This window comes from Leptonychotes weddellii, chromosome 14 (assembly GCF_054177405.1).
Source record: "Leptonychotes weddellii isolate Sample4059 chromosome 14, ASM5417740v2, whole genome shotgun sequence".
Taxonomy (NCBI): Eukaryota; Metazoa; Chordata; class Mammalia; order Carnivora; family Phocidae; genus Leptonychotes; species Leptonychotes weddellii.
The window spans coordinates 60,738,588-60,760,803 of NC_138382.1; the positions used below are offsets into that span (position 1 = coordinate 60,738,588).

At 39.5% G+C, this 22,216-nt stretch overlaps 1 protein-coding gene across 4 annotated transcripts in view; it reads right to left on the reverse strand.

Annotated features, from left to right (window-relative positions):
* ECPAS (Ecm29 proteasome adaptor and scaffold) overlaps positions 1-22,216 on the reverse strand; it is a 96,506-nt gene that overhangs the window by 50,976 nt on the left and 23,314 nt on the right. For all 4 annotated transcript variants that reach the window (XM_081803364.1, XM_081803365.1, XM_081803363.1 and 1 more), the window contains 6 exons: positions 17,055-17,185; positions 10,871-10,987; positions 9,280-9,398; positions 7,794-7,943; positions 4,794-4,962; positions 2,040-2,179 (listed from right to left, as the gene is read on the reverse strand). In XM_081803364.1, coding sequence (XP_081659490.1) covers positions 2,040-2,179; positions 4,794-4,962; positions 7,794-7,943; positions 9,280-9,398; positions 10,871-10,987; positions 17,055-17,185 — 826 coding nt within the window. The remainder of the gene's footprint in view (positions 1-2,039; positions 2,180-4,793; positions 4,963-7,793; positions 7,944-9,279; positions 9,399-10,870; positions 10,988-17,054; positions 17,186-22,216) is intronic.

A 22,216-nucleotide genomic window follows, 5' to 3' on the forward strand; every position in this document is an offset into this window, starting at 1 on the left:
AAAACAAACTAAAAACTAAAAATTTTCACTGTTTCCTCTACTTTTCCCCTTGCCATCTTTCTAGGTTTTTTTATTACATGTTTGTTGTGAAAATTCAGAAATGTACAGAAACTTATAATCTGTATACCATATCCCTCTCTACTCCTTTTCAGTAACCACTAACTTTGGTGTATCTTTTTCTAGACTTCTTTCTTATGCACGTAAAACCGGTGGATGGTATAGCAGGTGGGTAGGTAAAGAAACAGATCAAAAGAGAGATGCATCACTTGAAGAGATACTTCAGGATTTTTCTTTTAACAAAATGGGAAAATATCTACATACCGTTCTCAACTTACTTTTTACCTCTTAACAATGTTAAACTCCTCTTATGAAAAAAATGCACACTTGTTTTAACAGACAAAATCGAAACGAACTAGAATACTTCTGCACCATATTTACATTTCTAACAATCCAATCCACTACATGGTGTAAAGAATGGGGCCAGCTCAAACACAATGAGAAGTTTTAAAGGAAGATTTTTTGATACTTCGAAACCAAATAAATTCTTTGAAAGGGATACCAGGAGGATGCAGTTATAAGCAGCATGAAGGAATTTTAGACTGGGGGGGGCGGTGTTAATGTACAGTCTAGTCCAGCTTCCTTATTCCACAGAGTCCAAGGCCTGGCAGGTTACAAGAGTCTTTCCTGCTCCATCAGCAAGAGGCATGACTAGAATTAACTCCCTGACAACGCGCTCCTCCCCTAGGCTGCCTCACCTGCTGTGGAGGGGTACACCGCTCCTAACCGCCCCCACACGTGCAGTCTGCTTACGGACACGTAACCGAAGACACAACGAAGTTACCTTCCTTACGCGGTTACACCTGCTTATATCACTTTCTCTGAAGTGGAAAAACTACAATATATGCACTCCACTGCCTTTTAGCATGCTATTACATTAAGCATTAAAACAAATGAAGAACATAACTCTTCCATAATCGTGATAGTTTTCAACCAAGTAACTTCAATTTCTCCCGTTGTTTTTCCAGTCTCCCCACATCTCCTGTTTTAAATCAGTACACATATTATTTTGTATTCCGCTGTATTCATTTGCCATTACTTGTGGACAATTTACACATTGCTTTATTACTTTCATAATTATTTGGGAAGATCTATAATATTCCATACAGAGACACACAGTTAATTTACTTAACTACTTCCCTATAGTAGAAATTTGAATGTTTCCATTTTTCTTAAAATTATAGGAAATGGTATAATGGGCAAATCTATAACATTTTTCTAAATATAATCTTTTTCTTCTTCTGAATGACTCTCTTAGGATAAATTCCCAGAAGATTTACATAAAACATTATAAATATTTTTATGATTCATTACATACTGCAAAGTGCTTTCCAAAAATTATTTCGGTTTATAATGCCAATCAACAGAATATAAAAACAGCAGTTTCAACAGAAACTTAAATGGAGTTTCAACTGTTACATAATTTTATTTACCAATGGGTACAAACTGGTACACCAGCGTTTCATTTTGCATTGATGTGATTTCTCACACAAAACATTTTCTTTGAGCCTATTACTATTTGTATTTCCTCCTGTGTGAATTAAGATCTATTCAGCACCTCTTTTATGGGACCTGTTTTTTACTGTATTTATCATAATACCTACATATCCTTTATTAAAAGCCATCTCAAATGGTTTGACACAGAGGAAGAATCAAAAATGAATAACTTCTGGGTTCTGACATTCTTCTTAACATCAATTCTTTAAGTCCTTTTACCTAGACGACAAAGGTCTCACTTCTCATGGTAATATCTCTAATGCATTCCAGTTTTAAACTGCTTTTCCAAACAGCTTTTCTTCTTTGTCTTATACAGAATGCTGCTCCTAAGCAAACTGTCTTTATTACAAATTAGGTATATTTCATAATCTCCTAAATTGAATGTCTCATTATAGAAAATCCTGGAAGAATAAATATGTGCTGAGTGAGCTTTTAGAAATATGGCCTCTTTTCATTTTTTCAAGGTGGAAAGGGAGGCAGTTTACCTTTGCTTGCTTTTCAATTCTAGGTCCGCTGCTGTCGCTACGCTGTGGCGTGTGTCACTAGAAGCAATCACCAAGTGGAGAACAGCTTCGAGTTCAGGCACCTGTTCAGCTTCTATGAATTTCACTATACCCAATTTGCACTGCAGATAAATGAAGGGAGGGAAAAACGGTGATCAAAGAAACAAATACTACCAACCAAAAATTAATAGTAACAGCAGTGGCAGCTCCTGTTTGGGCTTACAATGTGCCAGGGAACTGTATATAACATATATTCATGACTTCATTTAACCCTCACTATCTATGACATAAGTAATATTATACTCATTTTTCTGATGAGGAAACTGAGGCAAGGCTTAAGACATTAAGGTACATATTAAGTGATGAAAACAAGATTCAAACCAAAGTTTCTCCAAATCAAAGACCATCATGATACACAGCCTTCCTACTCAGGTTACAGTCTCTCTAGAATGATAAAGCCTTGAACTGAAGTCCAAATTTGGAGCCTACAGGTAAGAGATTGGTACATTATAAATAGAGGGCTCAACGGATTGTTCTGACAGTTCAAAAAGAACTAAACCACATTCCATAGAGTTCCACTCTATTGTTAACACATTCATTCTGTCCTCAATATTCTTAGACTGAAAACAATAGGATTTCAAACACACTCTAGTCAAGGCAAGTGAAATTTTAACCAAACAGTATTCAATCTAATTGAATGGCTAAAATAAAACACAGATCAAAGAAGGATTCTAATTAGAACTTCATGCAATGTGAAGGAGCTATGAATTTCAAAACAAACAATTCTATTTAGGACAAATATGCCTGAAAACTATCTTTACCTTTAAAAATCAGTTATATACCAGTTCTTATGTATATGAATCAAGATTAAGAGAGTTTATAATTATTAAATAATAACATGCAATTTAAAAAGGTATATAAACAGATCATAAAATGCTTGCCTTCCCTCCCCTTGTTCAAAACAACTTACTTGTGGCAAGAGCCACAAGAGAAAAGACTCATTTACTTAAGCCACAGAAGAACAGTTAATGGAAATTAACTACACAAAGATATAAACAAAAAAATGTGCAAAGAAAACTGAAAATAATACTAATGTCCATCAATAGGAAACTAGTTAAAATCTTACGTGGTTTACACATAATTTTATATAAACATATAAAAAGATGACTTTTTAAAAAAACTTTCTATACTGTTAAATGAAAAAAGTAAACCACAAATACTGTATTATATGTAAATGTATGTAAATGTAATATATAATATATAAAAATGTATTGTATAAAACTGTATTTATATATATATACACACACAAACATACACACATAGAGTAGGCTGTAGATGAAGGACAAACTAGGATTTCAGGTCATTTTTAACTTCTCTTTATAATGTTCTGTACTACTTGAATCTTTACATTATCATAATGTTATCATTAGAAAAAATAAAAACCATTTTTATTTAAATAAAAAAAATTTTATTTCATCCTTGAAACTAAATGGTTCATTTAGATTCACTAGATTATAAAATTGACAAAAAACATGGAGAGGACCTTAAAAATTAGCAAATAATTATCAACACAAGATTACAATTTAATGTTAACGATTATTCTCCAGCACTTGGAGCCTGAGCCCTCAGAGGGGCCTAGATTCAAAGCCTAGTAATAGGAGTAAGACCAAGGTACATCTCAAAACCTCAATTCCTTTTACAAAATGAAATGATTTCTCTACCTCCTCGGGTTGACGTAAGGATTAAATGACACAAGGTATTCAAAGTGCTCAGGAGAGTACCCGTCACATCGCTCCCACCCAAAAAAGAGGAGCTGCTACTACTATTTACCTTTCTTTCTTACTTACATCATGGTTTGAGAAGGGGAAAAAAAGACCTTTGAAACATGAAGTAAATCTAATCAAATGTAACCCTCGCTGAACAAGTCATTCTATGAATTTGCGAGTGGAAGCAATCCCCCACTTGCCTTTTTCCCTCTCCTGGGGAACACTGCTTTTTGATCCAAAAAAACACTGCTTTTTTTCAAAAAGAAAAAATATCAAATCATTTAGACTGCCATGGAGAGAGAAAGGAAGGACTGGAAGACTAACCCATGTTGCTTGAATTCCAAAATAATTACATACTGATCTCATCTGTTCTTCCCTGAGGTGCCTGATGACACAGACACAGTGAGGCAACTTCTATGCAGAGCACCAGTCTTTTTTAAAAGCTGCTCAGAGAACAGCTGTGTCCTGTTTAAATCCAGAATAAAATGCTTAATGCCAATTTTGAAATTCCCAGCAAGAAATATCAAAGGGAGTCATGCTTTTCCCCCATATTGTCACATATGAGTATAGGAGTTCCTCACTTTACACAAAATGTACAGCCCTAAAAAGCTGAATAACCCAAGATAAACTGTATCTTAACTGCACCAAAACAGCTAGATGATTATTAAACCTACAGTTAAAAGCTAAAATGAGCGAAGTTAAACATAGTCCATTTCTGAGGGGGCTGGATTTCACCCTTGAGCTGTGGACGCAAGGAAGAGCACTGAAGAGCACTGCCCGCCCCTTCCCTTCCCCTGGGGCTTTAACACATAACTGCCACGATGAAGACAGCACTCGAGGTCAGGCAGGGGTTGCAAAGCTGTTTCACTAGAGAGACTGAGCACATGAGAACTACGGCAGACCTGCTCCCGGGGGGGCCCCCCGGGGCCAGCGCACTGGGGCAGGCTCCATTATGAACAAGCAGTGATACCTGTTCCAACTGTTCAGGTGTCCACGGGTTATCACCAATAACTCGCTTAGCTGCATAAAAACTCATTCCTGGGGGAGGCTGGGGTATTCCAGAACCTCCCCCACTATTTGAAGAAGAACCCTGTCCTGAAGATGAATTTTGGCGACTCTGGGATTCATTTAACACATATCTGAAAAGGAAAGAGAAATGTAACCTCCCTATTAAAACACATACATAAACATATATGTGCACATTTAATACATTCAATTTTATACTTTTCTCCGAGAGATTTTTTCTAGAATACTTGAAAGTAAAATTTCATCATAAAGAAAAATTCTGAAGGTATCTAAAAAAGGGTATTTACATCTTTAGCAGATTAACCGTAAGTCCATCTGTTCAGCTTAGTTACAAATAAACTATTACAGTTACCAACAATGAATATAAATATTTTGCTCTCGATCTATAAATAACTCTCTAAGAGCCACTATGGACCTACTACATTTTGAGTTTCAGGTTGACAAATACAGAGAAAGAACAGTTGTTTGTAAGAAGGGTTAAAAAAAAAGAAACATTATTCTATATCCAAAGCACAGAACATTTTTACAGTCATTCCCATTTCTGCTAACTGGCAATTCACCTTTAATTCCTATATCCCATTAGAAAACCCACTGAAACCTCCAAACCACTTACCACACAAGCACATAACACCCCAAAAAGGAAAAAAAACCCAGAGGAAAAGTCGTAACAATTAGCTTTTCCCACTATATGTTCAAAGCCCTCTGTAGCTACTTATTTATTAATTTACCACCCTATTTTCATTTTTAGCTTCTACAGATTAAAAATAAGATTTCTGATAAATTCGTTTTGATCCAGTAAACTGGTATTTCTCATCTACAAAATGAAAATTTTGAAAAAAAAATTTAATTCAAGTCCCTTCAAACTCTAAAATTCTATGCTGATGAATCATCAGACTGGATATTAAAATGAAATACCCATTATAATAAAAATTAAAAATAACACTTAGATCCTGATAGTACAGTAAATTATTCCACATTACTTATATGCTATATCCATTTAATCTTAAATCCATCTATTAAAAAAAACCTATTAAGAAATCACTTTAATACTTTTATAAAAATAAGGCAAATTCCCACTGGTAAGAAAAACTGGATTGAGTACATTATGTGCCTAAGTTAAATTTGGATTTGGTAAGAAAAACTGGATTGAGGACGTTATGTGCCTAAGTTAAATTTGGATTTCAAAGTTTATTTACCAAAGCCATCATCACCTGCCAATTCTGGCTGCCTCCTGATTCAACAACTATAAAAAGGAGGTTTTCATTTATTTCTAAGTTAAAGCAAGACTAGTGGCAGTAAGTAAATGAATCAGTAATTACTGAACAGCTAACATTATGCAAAACACCATCTTGAGCACAAGACAGAAGAATACCAGGAAGTGTAAGATCTGGAGCAGGTTGAGATAATAACAGCACATATGAGAGCATTTGACATGTTATCACATGACAAAGAAACCACTGAGAAATAAGCAATGACAGGACATGTACTAGAAGTGAACAGGTAGAGGTAGTGGAAGCGTTTCAAGGTCTGGAAAATAAAGCCACCAAACTAGAGGGGCCGGAGGGGGGGCAAACAGGAAAGGGAAAAAATTGTACAGCATGAACCCTCTTGTGTCTGGATCGGGGGACAGAGGACAGGAGGCTCCACAGGCTAAGATTATAGTACACATTACCCCTTTGGTCAGGGAAGAAACATAATGAAAGCAGCATTTTAGATAAATATCTCTGGCAGGAGGACAACCTAGAAAGTAAGTAGCCTAGAAGCAGATCACAACCTGGGCCACTGAGCAAGGGACCAGAGCTAGCTAAAACAGCCCTTGACTTCAAGGAGGCCCCAATCTATTAGGGAAGCTGGACACGTCAGCAGTACAATGAAAACACGAAGTGGCAATACAGATGGATGGTTAGTGTAATAAGGATCCGGAAAATAGTGTCCTCTGCCCAAGGCAAGAAATTTGTGTCAGAGACACACACAGCTGACCTCTTAAAGCTAGTCTGAGATACTTTTTCAAAGCAGTTGTTTTGGCTGTTGTTTTCTTTCTTTCTCCCCTTCTCTTCTGTTGGGCAGGCATTCTAAGCAGAGAGAACTGTATTCTCTTAAAACACGAAAGGCAAGGATGTAAGAGTGCATGAACTGCCTAAGTGTATGTAACGACTGGAAAATAATGCCCCAAGGATTTTAAGGGGGATCTGGTAAGATCTACATTTTAAAAATCAGGGATCCCTGGAGCGCCTCGGTGGCTCAGTCAGTTAAGCAGCCGACTCTTGATTTTGGCTCTGGACATGATCTCAGGGTCATGAGATCGAGCCCCCCCATCCCCACCCCGGAGAGGATTCTGTCCCTCTGCCCATGCTCTGCCCCTCCCCCACTCAAGCACGAGTGGGCGCACGTGCCCTCTCTCTCAAATAAATAATCTTTACAAAAAATAAAAAATAAAACAATAAAAATCAGGGATCCCTCTGGCAGTGTAGAAAGTTTTGGAGAAGAACAGCTGGAGAGAAAGTCATGACGAGAGCTGAGCAGAGATGAGACCAGCCCGCAGCAGACAGCGTGGTTCCAGGACGAGACAGGGAGCAGAGAGGGGCTACTATGGGACTGGCATTAGCAACAAGGAAAAGGAAAGCTGCAGGCAATTTATAGCTGTACACAGACATGGCTAAGAGAACCATCACAGCACCGACAGCAGTTAAAGAAAAGAACTATTTTATGGGGAAAAACTGATTTCAGCTGGGACAGGCTGAGTCTGAAACCGTGACAGGAGCTCCACATCTGTAAGGTCAACAAGCAGTGGGGCTGGGGTTTAGAAGAGGTCGGGCCTGCAGCAGAAATGAAAATCTGAGACACATCCATTTTCAAGTGAAAGCTGAATCATTTAAAATAGTATTTAACCCCACACAGTGAAAGCAGTCACCGACAAGGTCGCTGGGTTTTATTTTGAACCTACCCATAAGGCATCAGAAGGACATCTAGCATGAAGTCCAAAAGCAGCTGCACGGTCTTTGGTTTCTCAGCAAGATTAAACGGAGAAGCTGATTTTGATGATTCAACAGGGTATTTCATGTGAAAAAGGGTTGGTATTAAAAGATGCATTAAGCTGAAAAAACAATTACATTTATTGCAACTACTTTAAAAATAAGGTTTTCATACATGCAAATAACAGACAAAACAAAAATCACATTAACAAGAAGTGGCAAGTGCAGCAATGGCCCTGCACTTTCAGAACCACCGATTTACAAAGTCCTAATCTAGGAACTGGCCTCGCTTTCTTTGTTATTGAAACCCCAGCGTGCTGGGTGATGACTGCCGTTTAGCCACTCCGACTCATTACCAAAAACACTAGGAAAAAGATGTACATAATATGCCCTCAGTGCCAGTATCTAAAGTTACCAAAAGAGATTTTTCTATTAAACTTTAGGTATAGTTCAACTTATAACATGTTCCTTCAATAATTTTTTTTCTTTTCCAGTTAATTAAAATATTCTAAATCTAAAGAAATTAAAAACTGATCCTGTTAATATTTTGGGTATGAAAATTTCCAATGTGTGAACTTATATAACACAGCTTCAGTAATTCCTTCTTTCATTACACATGAAAACCTCAAAGAGTGCTTGTACTGTTTATTAATTTTATTTGTAAAGATCCGTACGATAGTCTCTTTTAAAAATACATGTGCTCAGGGCGCCTGGGTGGCTCAGTTGGTTAGGCGACTGCCTTCGGCTCAGGTCATGATCCTGGAGTCCTGGGATCGAGTCCCGCATCGGGCTCCCTGCTCGGCAGGGAGTCTGCTTCTCCCCCTGACCCTCCCCACTCTCATGCTCTCTCTATCTCATTCTCTCTCTCAAATAAATAAATAAAATCTTAAAAAAAAAAAAAAATACATGTGCTCTAAAAAAGCAAAGTAAAACCATCATTTACCTCCACCTTCCCTCCACAGCTTCTGCACTCTTCCTGATGATGCTCACCATGACCAGGCTACACTACAGAACTTTGAGCCAAATCTGAAACTAAGGGTGTTATCCAAACCTTTTCACCCCTCCAATGCCCATATTAATATAAACAAGTGATCTGTTCCTTAAAACTGCTCTAAAACTTCATATGCTCCAAGACAGAAATGTTTTGATGAAAAGCACTTTATGACTAATTTGTGCAATCACATGAAATTAGCCTCTTCAAAATAATTGACAAAATAAATGCATCTAGATTGAGAAACATGTTGTTAGTTCTGCACACATTTTAACACGCTCGCATCAAGAAATTTGATAATTACCAAAACAGTAACATTGAGGTGACACAGAAAATTCAATCATCTGTCAGCTGAAAGAGCTTAAGCCTTCACATTAGCCCAAGTAAAACCAAATGTGTGACTCTGTGTTTGAGAGGTAGCTGTTGACTCATGCAGGTGGGAGAGAAGGTAATTGAGGACACCATACCTATCCTGCTGTGGCTGAGGCTTCCCTTCCATGGCAGTAAGAAGCGTAGGGGCCAGTTCACATTGTTTTTCCACTGGCAGGCGAGGATAGCCCATCTTAACATAAATTATAGTAAAATTCTAACACGAGAGAAAAGCAAGTGAGCGTGAAGGAAATATTCTAGGATTTCAATGAAAACACATGGTTGATAACTTAGGGAGATACGTTATAACAAAGAAATCACATTCTCTCTCCATAAATTTATCACATGTTTATTTATTACAGCTTCAACTATGACATCTCAGGAAGAATTCCAGCCCTACTTATTCAAAATGTTTGCTTTAAGATGTACTTAATGTGAGAGAGCATGACCTAATCTAAAGCACTCATGCATACATATATCAAACTTCATGTTTTTTCACTTTAAATATATACAATTTTGTCAATTATGCCTCAATAAAGTTGGGGGGGATAAAAGCACGCAAATATGCAATTTTCGCTGAAAAGAAAAAGTCATTATTTGGCCCATCTGAACCTACATACTACACATTAGCATCAGAGCTCCCAGCTTGTTACACTAATCCTTTCACGCAAAGAGGAGACCACCTGTGAAATCCTAGGCTGCCATTTCCCAACCAGTCAGTTCCTACAGCCGCCTTATGGCAGTACTCTGGTTCCTCGTTCCGGTAACTGACCAATGGATGATGAACCAAGGGAAACTGAGTGCTGTGGGTATTTTTCTATCACTAGAATCCATATGAATGCTTCATTCTAAACAAATTCATAAATGCATATCTGGATCTATGCATAAGACAAAAATTGGCTTTTCTAAAAGGATTCTTCACTTCAGAATAGGCCTCATAAGGTTATTCTTTGGGAGACATTCTATTTGGCAGTTTTTTTGGCACACAGTGTTTCTCTCTGCTTGCAGTAGGAGCTTCTGTAATGAAGCTGTACGTCCAGAGCAGGCACAGAAAAGATCTCTGCACCAGTAGGTGGCTCCAAAGGTTTGGAACCCAGATGTTAGATAATACTCAACAGATTGAACCTCAATGCTAGGAGCAACAGGGCCACAAAAAAAACATGTGACATCACAGGACATCAACATTTTTATACAGCTCCATTTCATGAAGATGACAACTTAAGAGGAACATTTCTTACCAGGCTCAGTTACTTCACTTTTAAAGAGCATACCTTTCTGAATGTATCAGAGACAGAATTTTTTAAAATTCAGCTTCCTATCCTTGACAGTTGCCCTTTCTTTCCTCCTTCTCTTATTGTTTATTCATGCCCATGCTGCATAACTCTGCCTTCTCTCTGTTCAGACTGGCCTCGTACAACCTTTTACTACGAATCAAATCCTTCCTTTATATCAGCAAACCTGAGGAGTCATTTCACCAGCCTTCCTGTGCCCGATGTAAACGACCATGCCTTATCCCGCACCTACCACTTCAGTGGAAAAAACGTGTGTCATCTGAAGAAAAACACCTCCTGTTTCATTTAGAATTAGTCTGAGGTGAAATTCTAAACCTGCCCATATACTGATGACATCTAATAAATGTTAGGAGAGAAAATTCACTGTAAGTCAGAAATATGCCAAGAAAACACTCACTGTGACAAAGGAAACTGCAGCAGGGTCCTGGTATTGAACCAACAGTGTCTCTACCGGGAGCTGTATTTTGGGGCGGCTTTTTATACGCTTATTCAGATGGACCAGCAGTTCCATTACCTAAGATACAGAAAGATATGAACTGAAATTATTGATTCCTTTAAAACAAATTCATTTCTCAACCACTATTTAATTTGATGAATAGCAGCTACTTTGTTTTTTTCAAGGACATAAATGTGACATCCCTGAAAGGGAATTTACAGTATCAGGGTCTTGTTCCAAAATGCTGTGTCCCCCAAAGCTGGGATCCTGTGTGAGCCTACACTGAGGCACAGCCCCCCAGGACCCCTGTGAATAAAATGACTGCAACACACCATGCCACGAGTGGAATGTTTGTGTTTCCCCAAGACGCATCTGTTGAAGCCCTAATCCCCAGTTTGATGGTTTTAGGAGATACTTAGTTTTGGCTAATGTCATGGGGGTGGAGCCCCCACGATGAGACTGGTGTCCTAATAAGGGGATGAAGGGATTAGAGTCCTGTCTCTTCCCCTCATGAGGATGCAGCAGAGAGGCTGCCCTGTCAACCAGGAAGGTCCCTCCATGAGGAACCCGACATGCTGGCACCCTGACCTCAGACTCCCAGCCTCCGGAATGCTGAGAAATAAAGTGCTGTTCAAGTCACCCGGTCTGTGGCCTTCTGTTACAGCAGCCCAAACGGACAAAGACACACCGTGAATGTGACAATATGAGAAACAGACGACATACTGTGGGTTTCCAGAAAAGACTCTGCCAGATCAAGGAGGACTTAGGGAGGAAGTGACAGAACACTGAATCCTGACAACCAGATGAATTTCCAAGCAGAGAATCAGTTATAAGAAGGAATGAGGACTAAAAGAATATAACATACTGCATGTGACTGACACACAGAGTGATGAGAGATAAAAGAAGAGCCCAGATTATAAAAGGACTCAGGTAAAATGATGGAGAATTTTTGCTTTATTCTGAAGATCATCTGATTCTACTAAAGCAATATAAGTAATAACAAGCTTCCTCTCCTTCAAGTGGGAAAAGAGGAGATCTGCAAGTCAATAATTCCCATGGGTGGAAAGCAAAATCCAGAAGCTTACGTCAAATGGCCCCAATCTTACTCTAAGAGTGAGATTATCTTGCTACGAGAGAAGTGAGAAACTGAGCATTGAAAAATGACATTTTTAGGGGCGCCTGGATGGCTCAGTCGGTTAAGCGCCTGCCTTCGGCTCAGGTCATGATCTCCAGGTCCTGGGATCAAGCCCCATGTCGGGCTCCCTGCTCGGCAGGGAGCCTGCTTCTCCCTCTCCCTCTGGCCCTCCTCCCTGCTTGTGCCTCTCTCTCGCTCTATAAATAAATAAATCGCTCTCAAATAAATAAAATCTTAAAAAAAAAAAAAAGAAAAGAAAAATAACATTTTTAGAAAGCCTCACCTGAGAAAGACTCAAGGATTTAAGGTATCTGTTCTGGAGGGCCAGGCCTATACTGTTCTCCATCATTTCTAAAATGTGTGCTCTAGCTTCAAAGCAAGTATTAAAGAGAGTTATAGAGGGGCACCTGGGTGGTTCAGTCAGTTAAGCGTCCAACTCTTGATTTTGGCTCAGGTCATGATCTCAGGGTGGTGGGATCGAGCCCTGTGTGGGGCTCTGTGCTCCACAGGGTGTCTACTTGCCCCTTTCCTTTTGCCCCTCCCCCCACTTGCGTGCTTGCTTGGGCACACTCACTCTCTCTCTCTAAAATAAATAAATAGGGGCACCTGGGTGGCTCAGTCGGTTAAGCGTCTGCCTTCAGGGGTCACGATCCCAGAGTCCTGGAATGGAGCCCCATGTCAGGCTCCCTGCTCAGTGGGGAGTCTGCTTCTCCCTCTGTCCCTCACCCTGCTCGTGCTCGCTCTCTCTTGCTCTTTCTCAAATAAATAAATTTTAAAATTAAGTAAATCTTTTAAAAAATAAATAGAATTGTAGGACTATCCCTGGCAACAACAAAAGTTCAAGTGAATCTAGAGCAATAATGAAATGTGAATTTTAATAACAACAACAAAGCCTGCTTCTCCCTCTCCCAATCCCCCTGCTTGTGTTCCCTCTCTTGCTATCTCTCTCTCTGTCAAATAAATAAAAATCTTAAAAAAAAAAAAACAGGAGCACCTGGGTGGCTCAGTTGGTTAAGCGACTGCCTTCGGCTCAGGTCATGGTCCTGGAGTCCCGGGATCGAGTCCCGCATCAGGCTCCCTGCTCGGCAGGGAGTCTGCTTCTCCCTCTGACCCTCCTCCCTCTCATGGTCTCTGTCTCTCATTGTCTCTCTCGCAAATAAATAAATAAAATCTTTAAAAAAAAAAAGTATAATCTATGTCTGTTTAATGAATAATGAAATAGCTGGCATTTATCAAACAGTTTCTGTACAGAACACACCTCTGCATAGCACTCTGCATTTCCTATCTGATTCTCACAACCAGAGAGACAGTATTGTCATTCCCATTTCACAGGTGAGGAAGCAGAGGCTCAGGGGACTGAAGTAACTTGTCCTAGGACACTGAGCCACCAGGTGGCATAGTAAAAATCTGATTCCAACACTGACAGTCGAGCTCAATTCATCTGAAGTGTCTGTCACCATGAGACATCCTTGGAACCACTAATATACCTTACAGAGACCTAGAAACTTGCATTACCACACATACTCATCTCAACTTCCTAGCTGTCCAGACCTAAGATACAGCTGACTGACGGAGAAAAGAATCAGGAGGAACCAGGCTCAAGAAACAGCCCTCATCTGACAATCTAATCTAGACTGAGTCCTGGCAGAGCTCTATGGGAAATCATTATTAGTGACAATCATGCGCACAATCACACACTTTCTTTTTATGATAATTTTTTCTTACTTTAAATAAACAACAGGGGCACCTGGGTGGCTCAGTCGTTAAGCGTCTGCCTTCGGCTCAGGTCATGATCCCAGGGTACTGGGATCAAGCCCCGCATCGGGCTCCCTGCTCAGCGGGAAGTCTGCTTCTCCCTCTCCCACCCCCCTGCTTGTGTTCCCTCTCTTGCTATTTCTCTCTCTGTCAAATACATAAATAAAAATCTTAAAAAAAATAAGTAAATAAATAAATAAACATTACAAAAAAAATCAACCAAACCAACCTTCCCCATGGACAATAATCAGTAAACCTACAGAATCACCAGCCTCAGGTATACAGTATCTTGTCTGTATCAGTTCTTACTACTCATGTATTTATAATTCATTTATTCATTAATAAGCTTTTTAATTGAAGTATAAAACATAACTAAAGTGTACAATTGAGAGTGCATGGCCCAATAAATTTTCATAGAGTAAGCACACCTGGAACCACAAAAGCCCTGTCTACCCCATGCCCCTCCACTCACTAACCCCTCTTCCCCAAAAGTTACCACTATCCTGACTTCGAACACCATTTTTTTAAAGATTTTATTTATTTATTGGAGAGAGAGTGTGAGCGAGAGAGAGCACAAGCTGGGGAAGGGGCAGAGGGAGACGGAGGGACCGAGGGGAGGGAGGAGTGGACTCCCCGCTGAGCAAGGACCCCCCCCACACACACACCATGCAGGACTCGATCCCAGGACCCTGGGATCATGAGCTGAGCCGAAGGCAGGCGCTTAACGACTGAGCCACCCAGGCATTCCTCGAACACCATTTTTAAATTTCTGTAAATGGAACACATAAAACATTCAGACACGAGTTCACCTTATTTGCCATCGTATCTGGGACTCACCCATGCTGCTGTTCATAGCAGCAGTTCACTTTCACTGCTCTAGTAAGGAGATCCCGTCATTTATCCACTCTCCTACTGACAGACATGAGATTATTTCCAGTTTGGGCTATTACCAATAATGCTGCTATGAACATTCTTAGATATGCTTTTAGTGCACATATATACATAATTCTGTTATATATGAACTCAGGACTGGATATGCGTCATGGAGTACGCATAGGATAAGCTTTCGAGTATTTCCAAACAGTTTTCCAAAATGGTTATACTAATTTACACACCTACCAGCAGTCTGTGAGAGTTCCAGTCCAACCTTGTCAGTATGTGGTATGGGCAGTCTTTAATTTTAGATATTCTAATGACAGCCTACATTTAAAGTTGGCTATGAAGTAAAATTCTACATAACAAACCTTGTTTTCCTTAAAATAGCAAATATACTCTAATGATATGTCACTAGAAATCTAAAACTTTTATTTCTCTTTCACTCAATTTATCCACAAATTACCACCTACCCTTGCAGGGTATCCTGCTTAAGTCTAATGTGCATCATGACACTGATAGTTAGGAACCCAAAAATTACACAACTGAAAATCAATACAAGTTTTCATCAATCACAAAATTTCACACATTGAAATTATGTGTACATGAGCTTTCAAATTGCTGCCCACTGGCGTCCCTGTTTCCTCTCCCCAAAGCCTGACCACCTATCACTCCTATCACTGGGTGCACTGGGTGGCCCTCAGGTCCCTGAAGTCGTCCCACACTGTTCTAGCTCAGAACATCCACACAGGGCCTGCTGTATCTTACATGGTCTTCCCATCTCTCTGTCTGGCTACTTCCTACACACCACAGAGGCCTTCCTTATGCCCCACATTCAGTTTAAATCAAGTCCTCAAATATATTCTTTCAAAGATCCTTTTCTATCTTGGCACTTATTACAATTTATAACTGGATACTATCTGTCTGACTGTTTAATACCAGTCTCCCCAACTAGATGTTTCTTTCATTCACTAGCGTGAATTCTGCTAGTTACCTAGCAGAAACGAACTCATGAGGGGCCTTTTAGTATAACTTGCTCTCCTGAGGGTAACAGAAAGCCACAGAGGAGTTTTAAATAGGACAGTGACAGGATCAAATACATATGTGTTCAGCAAAGCAGTGTTAACAACAGGCATGTCAAATACCTGATGAGAAAGTCCTGTCTCTTCCTGCAAACATAACAGATGTTCTTAAAGAGACTCTTTGTCCAATAAACCCAAATTGGGCCTCAGAATCCCTCTCAGGGCAGACCTCCAAGGAGTCATTTCCAATCAATCACAGTGGCCCAAGGGATGAAACTTGATGACAGCTCTAAGACCTGAAGGTCTAGTATAAATACACCAGAAGAGTAATGAACTATTTTAAAAATGAAGGGGGCAAATGTTCCCTGCAGAACATTTAGGTTAAAAAAGAAAATCTTGAGGGGCACCTGGCTGGCTCAGTCAGTAGAGAATGCAACTCTTATCAGGGTTGTGAGTTCGAGCCCCACACTGGATGTAGAGATTACTTAAAAATAAAATCTTAAAAGAAAAAAAAAGAAAATCTTGGGGCACCTGGGTGGCTCAATCAGTTAAGCATTTGTGCCTTGGGCTCAGGTCATGATCCTGGGGTCCTGGGATCGAGCCCTCCATGCTCATCAGGGAGTCTGCTTGTCCCTCTCCCTCTGCCCCTCCCCCCACCAGCTCGTGCTTTCTCTCTCTCGCTCTCTGTCTCAAATAAATAATGAATCGTTGAACACTACATCAAAAACTAATGATGTACCATATGTTGGCTAACTGAACATAATAATTAAAAAAACCTCTACACCTTAAAGTAATATTACACTGTATGTTAACTAACTGGAATTGAAATAAAAACTTGAAAAATTAAAAATAAACAAAAATAAAATAAATAATAAATAAAACCTTAAAAAAAAATCTTGATGTGATAGTTACCCAACTTTTGGTGACAGTACTTCAGAATCCTAAAACAGGAGCTGTACGGTATCTTGCTTTTTAAAAAAATTATTTTGCTTAATTTTCATGAAAGTTGTATTCATAGTCAGCCAAAGCTAAAGAATATTTTTGCCCCATTACCACCTGACTTTCATATCGGAATCAAGGGCATGGCTTTTAGATCAAGCCTCCACATATGTGGAATAACGATCTCAATTCTATCATCGGGCACTGGGGCCAAGTGTACGGCTGGCACTAAATGCAGCTGTGCTAAGCATACAAAAGCTACGTTTAAGTCACGTAAGCTGGTCCCAGACTCACTCTCCATTTTGAAAGGCCATAATGAGACCATGAACCTAGATTTCAATAATGAGAACAGAAAACTCACTTCATAATATACACCCATTTACTCACCATTTAACTCCCCCAACCGTCCCAACATGCTTACCTTTTTGCGTACTCCTTCTTGGGTGCTGGACAGTTTGAGCAAAACAGGAGGAAGGAATTTAGATATAATATTCTGTAATTGTTCATCTGTTTCAGCATGGCCAAGTCGTAAAAAGACCCGTTCAAGCTGATCTATAATATAAGAAGAAAAAAAGAACTTAACAAATCAAACACAACCAAAACTAAGTATTTTTATAGCTTAATCCTTTTCCTGTACTACAGTTCACTCAGTCATGATTAACCACAACTAGCCCTGTATGCAGATGACTCTGACATAGTAGAACACAACACTAAAAAAGGTTTACTACTGGGGCGCCTGGGTGGCTCAGTCGTTAAGCGTCTGCCTTTGGCTCAGGTCATGATCCCAGGGTCCTGGGATTGAGCCCCACATCGGGCTCCCTGCTCAGCGGGAAGCCTGCTTCTCCCTCTCCCACTCGCCCTGCTTGTGGTTCCCTCTCTCGCTGTGTCTCTCTCTGTCAAATAAATAAATAAAATCTTTAAAAAAAAAAAAAGGCTTACTAGTTATTTATACTGTCTTACAACTGTCCTGGTCATTTAACCCCTAGAAGAGAGGAAAACAAAGCCAAGAGTATCAAAATTCTCTTCTACATATAGTTATTCCTTTCTTCTAAAGGATTTGTATACTGAAAAAAATACAAAAATTCTGAAGAAATCTTCTAGATCTAGCTAGCAATGGGAAGGAGAACTTTAATCAGACACCAGGGACAATATCTGTTTGGTGAAGCCACCTTACTGATGAAGTTTCTCCACAGACAGAACCACTGCCCACTACTGTGGTGGGATTACCTAAGCAGAATGTGAAAGACCAGTTTCAACCAAGAAAGCCTCTATGAGAGGAACATGTTGAACAGCACCACCGTGATGCTCTCAGCAAAACCCAGACTGTGACAAAGTACAGAACAGGTAGGCAGAACATTCCAAGGGAGGGGAGGGGTAAGGACAGGGGAACCTACCATTTGCAAATGCCTGGATATTTTATTTTAAGGAATTACTGTTAATTTCTTAGGTGTAATAACGGTATTGTGGTTTATGTTTGTTTTTCAAGATTCTTATAAAAATTATCACTTGTGATTGAGGAGACTTCTGAAGGGCTAGAAATGCCCTGTATCTTGTTCTGGGTGATGGTTACAAAGACATATAGCTTGATAAAAATTCATCAAGCTCTACACTTTCATACTCTCTACTCTATTATACCTCAATTTAAAATTTTATTTAAGAGAGTATTTTTTAGAGATCAAGACTGAAATATCTATAGGTGAAATAATATAGTTACTGGGATTTACTTGAAATAACCAAGGGTGTACTGGAAATTTGCTAAGAGAGTAAATTTCAGATGCTCTCACCACACATACACAAAAAGATAACTATGTGAGAAGATGTACTAATTAGTTTGACTACAGTAATCATTCCACATGTACATATATATCAAATCATCACGATGTACCCCTTAAATATACACAATTTTTATTCTTTTAATATAAATAAAGTAATAGCCTCATTTGGGTCTTCATAAAAAAATAATAATCACGGGCAGAGGGGTGAGGCATGGGGAGAGGCCATATAAATGAAACCAAGATTGGCCACTAATCGATAATTGTTCAAGCTACATGACAGATACTGAGAATTTGTACTTTTGTGTATGCTTGACGTTTTCCAAATTTTTCAAAGACGCACACACACAGAACATAGAGGCAAGACATTCTGGTAGCAACAAGCACACCCTGCACCCAAATCCTGGTTGTTAAATACCATTCTCCAAAAAGAAGAACCAGGCTCCTTGAAAAAATGACGGATTCTGGGGCTGAAGCACTGAAAAAGCAAGATGATCCTGAAGCATTTTGTCATGCTAGAAAGAAAATGGGGCGTGAAACACATCAAAGGTCTCCAGGAGCCACCTGAAAGAGTTCCAATATGGCCAAGGCTGGAATAATTTGAGGAACAAAATAAATAACACAGAATTGGATTATAACCCAAAGTATAAAATTAATCTACATGAATCCATGCCGATGTAAAGAAATCATTAAATGATTAAATTCACTGGGGGGAAAAGAAACACATCTTTCTTCTAAAAGAATTCCAAATAATGTATGTAGGTACCTCCCCCTGCAGGAGGTATGGCTTCATTTCTGCTTCTACCCTCTCTGAAAGGGTAGACTAGGTTTAGTGACCTGCTTCCAAAGAACAGAAAAAGGAAAAAGGAAAAGGTTGATGCTACAGTGGAGACACGTGATAAATACGATCTCTACCAAGTGATGAAAGTTAACACCATGACTGATGTCACAGGGCTATCATGATCCCTGATAGGATGTGACAAGAAGGGCACTGCACCTCTGTGGTGTTCTTTCAAAAGCCCCAGACCCCCCATCTCATTATCAGTAAAACAACCAGAAAAACCCAAATTGGAAGAGCTTCTACAGGATATCCGGCCAGTACCGCTCCAGGCTTCAAGATGGTGAAACACAAGGAAAGACTAAGACACTGTCACAGACCAGAGGAGACCGGAGAGACAACTAAGCACAGGGTGGTGCCCTGGGTTGGATCCCAGAACAGAAAGAGGACATTAATGGGAAAAAGTGGTGAAATCCAAATAAAGTCTCAAAGTTAGCCCAAAGCTCAATAGTAAAGGAAGAAAAGAGTAAAGAAGGAAGGAGGAAAAGGCAGGCAGGACGGCTGTGAGAGTAGCAGATGAGATGATTCTACGTGGTGGCTGTGAAATCAGTCTGCAGCACTCGTGCCAGCACAGGAGGCTCTGCCCTAGTGCCTCTCAGATCTCAGGCAGCAAACACTGCCCACAGATTTTAGCTACAGAAACGATGGAAGAATCATTCTGGGGAAGAAGGCAGAAAGTTAAATTCTTCATAACAAACTGACCTAGACAATCTGTACCAAAGGCTTAAAAAGGCAAGTGATACCGGTCTCTTTCGTTTTTCAAACAACCATTCGGTTTCTTCCTATGTCTCCCCAATATAGTGCCTAAACTTTCCGCTCTCCCTCACTAAGAAAGAAAATGTAGCATCCTAAATTCAATAAAATTATTTATGATGGGACCATGGGAATGCCAAAAGGGCACCAAACATCATATGGAGTCCCTCCAAAACGGGCCAAGTATACCAGAGGAAGAGTTAAAGCCTCCTACACCCTTTGAGGAGGATCAGTGTAACACTCTTATGCCATCTTTAGATACACACCATACTTTAAATAAAAGGTAATTAATCATGTTCAAGCTTTATGAAAAAAATGTAAATAAGTCCTGATATAATCAAGTACTAAAATTATCAACCTGTCAAAGCTAACAAAATTAAAAGTAAAGATTTAGCAATAGTATGGTCCCTGAATCCTGTTTTTTGAGGCACAGAAAGAATGTGAACTCCAGGGACGCCTGGGTGGCTCAGTCAGTTAAGCAGCTGCCTTCAACTCAGGCCATGATCTCAGGGTCCTGGGATCGAGCCCCACTTCTCTCTCTGCCTCCCCCCGGCCCCGCCCCGCTCATGCCCATGCTCTCTCTCTCAAATAAACAAATAAAATCTTAAAAAAAAAAAAAAGGTATCTGAATTCTGTGCCCTTACCCAACCCAGGAAACAACCTCATGAAAGTGACAAGGCAAATTAGGCCTAGGACCCCAAAAGTGTCTATTCAGAAACAAGAAGGATTGTAACCAATTAGACAATCTGGAAGAAATAGATGCATTCCTATAGAAGTATAAACTACCAGAACTGAACCAGGAAGAAATAGAAAACCTGAACAGACCCATAACCAGTAAAGAAATTGAAGCAATAATCAAAAATCTCCCAAGAGCCCAGGGCCAGATGGCTTCCCAGGGAAATTCTACCAACCATTTAAAGAAGAATTAATACCTATTCTTCTGGAACTGTTCCAAAAAACAGAAATGGAAGGAAAACTTCCAAACTCATTTTATGAAACCAGCATTACCTTGATCCCAAAACCAGACAAAGACCCCATCAGAAAGGAGAATTACAGACTAATATCCCTGATGAACATGGATGCAAAAATTCTCACCAAAATACTAGCCAATAGGATCCAACAGTATAATAAAAGGTTTATTCACCACGACCAAGTGGGATGTATCCCTGGGCTGCAAGGTTAGTTCAACATCCACAAATCAGTCAATGTGATACAATACATTAATAAAAGAGAGAACAAGAACCATATGATCCTCTCAATAGACGCAGAAAAAGCATTTGACAAAGTACAGCATCCTTTCTTGATTAAAACTCTTCAGAATGTAGGGATAGACGGTACATACCTCAATATCATAAAAGCCATCTATGAAAAACCCACAGCGAATATCATACTCAATGGGGAAAAACAGAGCTTTTCCCCTAAGGTCAGGAACACGGCAGGAATGTCCACTATCACTACTGCTGTTCAACACAGTACTAGAAGTCCTAGCCTCAGCAATCAGACAACAAAAAGAAATAAAAGGCATCCAAATTGGCAAAGAAGAAGTGAAACTCACTTTTTGCTGATGATATGATACTTTATGTGGAAAACCCAAAAGACTCCACCCCAAAACTGCTAGAATTCATACAGGAATTCAGTAAAGTGGCAGGATATAAAATCAATACACAGAAATCAGTTGCATTCCTATACACCAACAACAAGACAGAAGAAAGAGAAATTAAGGAGTCGATCCCATTTACAATTGCACCCAAAACCATAACATACCTAGGAATAAATCTACCAAAGAGGCAAAGGATCTGTACTCAGAAAACTATAGAATACTCATGAAAGAATTGAGCAAGTCACAAAGAAATGGAAAAGCGTTCCATGCTCATGGACTGGAAGAACAAATACTGTGAAAATGTCTGTTACCTAGAGCAATATACACATTTAATGCAATCCCTATCAAAATACCATCCACTTTTTTCAAAGAAATGGAACAAATAATCCTAAAATTTGTATGAAACCAGAAAAGACCCCACATAGCCAGAGGAATGTTGAAAAAGAAAAGCAAAGCTGGCGGCATCACAATTCCGGACTTCCAGCTCTATTACAAAGCTGTCATCATCAAGACAGTATGGTACTGGCACAAAAACAGACACATAGATCAATGGAACAGAATAGAGAGCCCAGAAATGGACCCTCAACTCTATGGTCAACTAATCTTCGACAAAGCAGGAA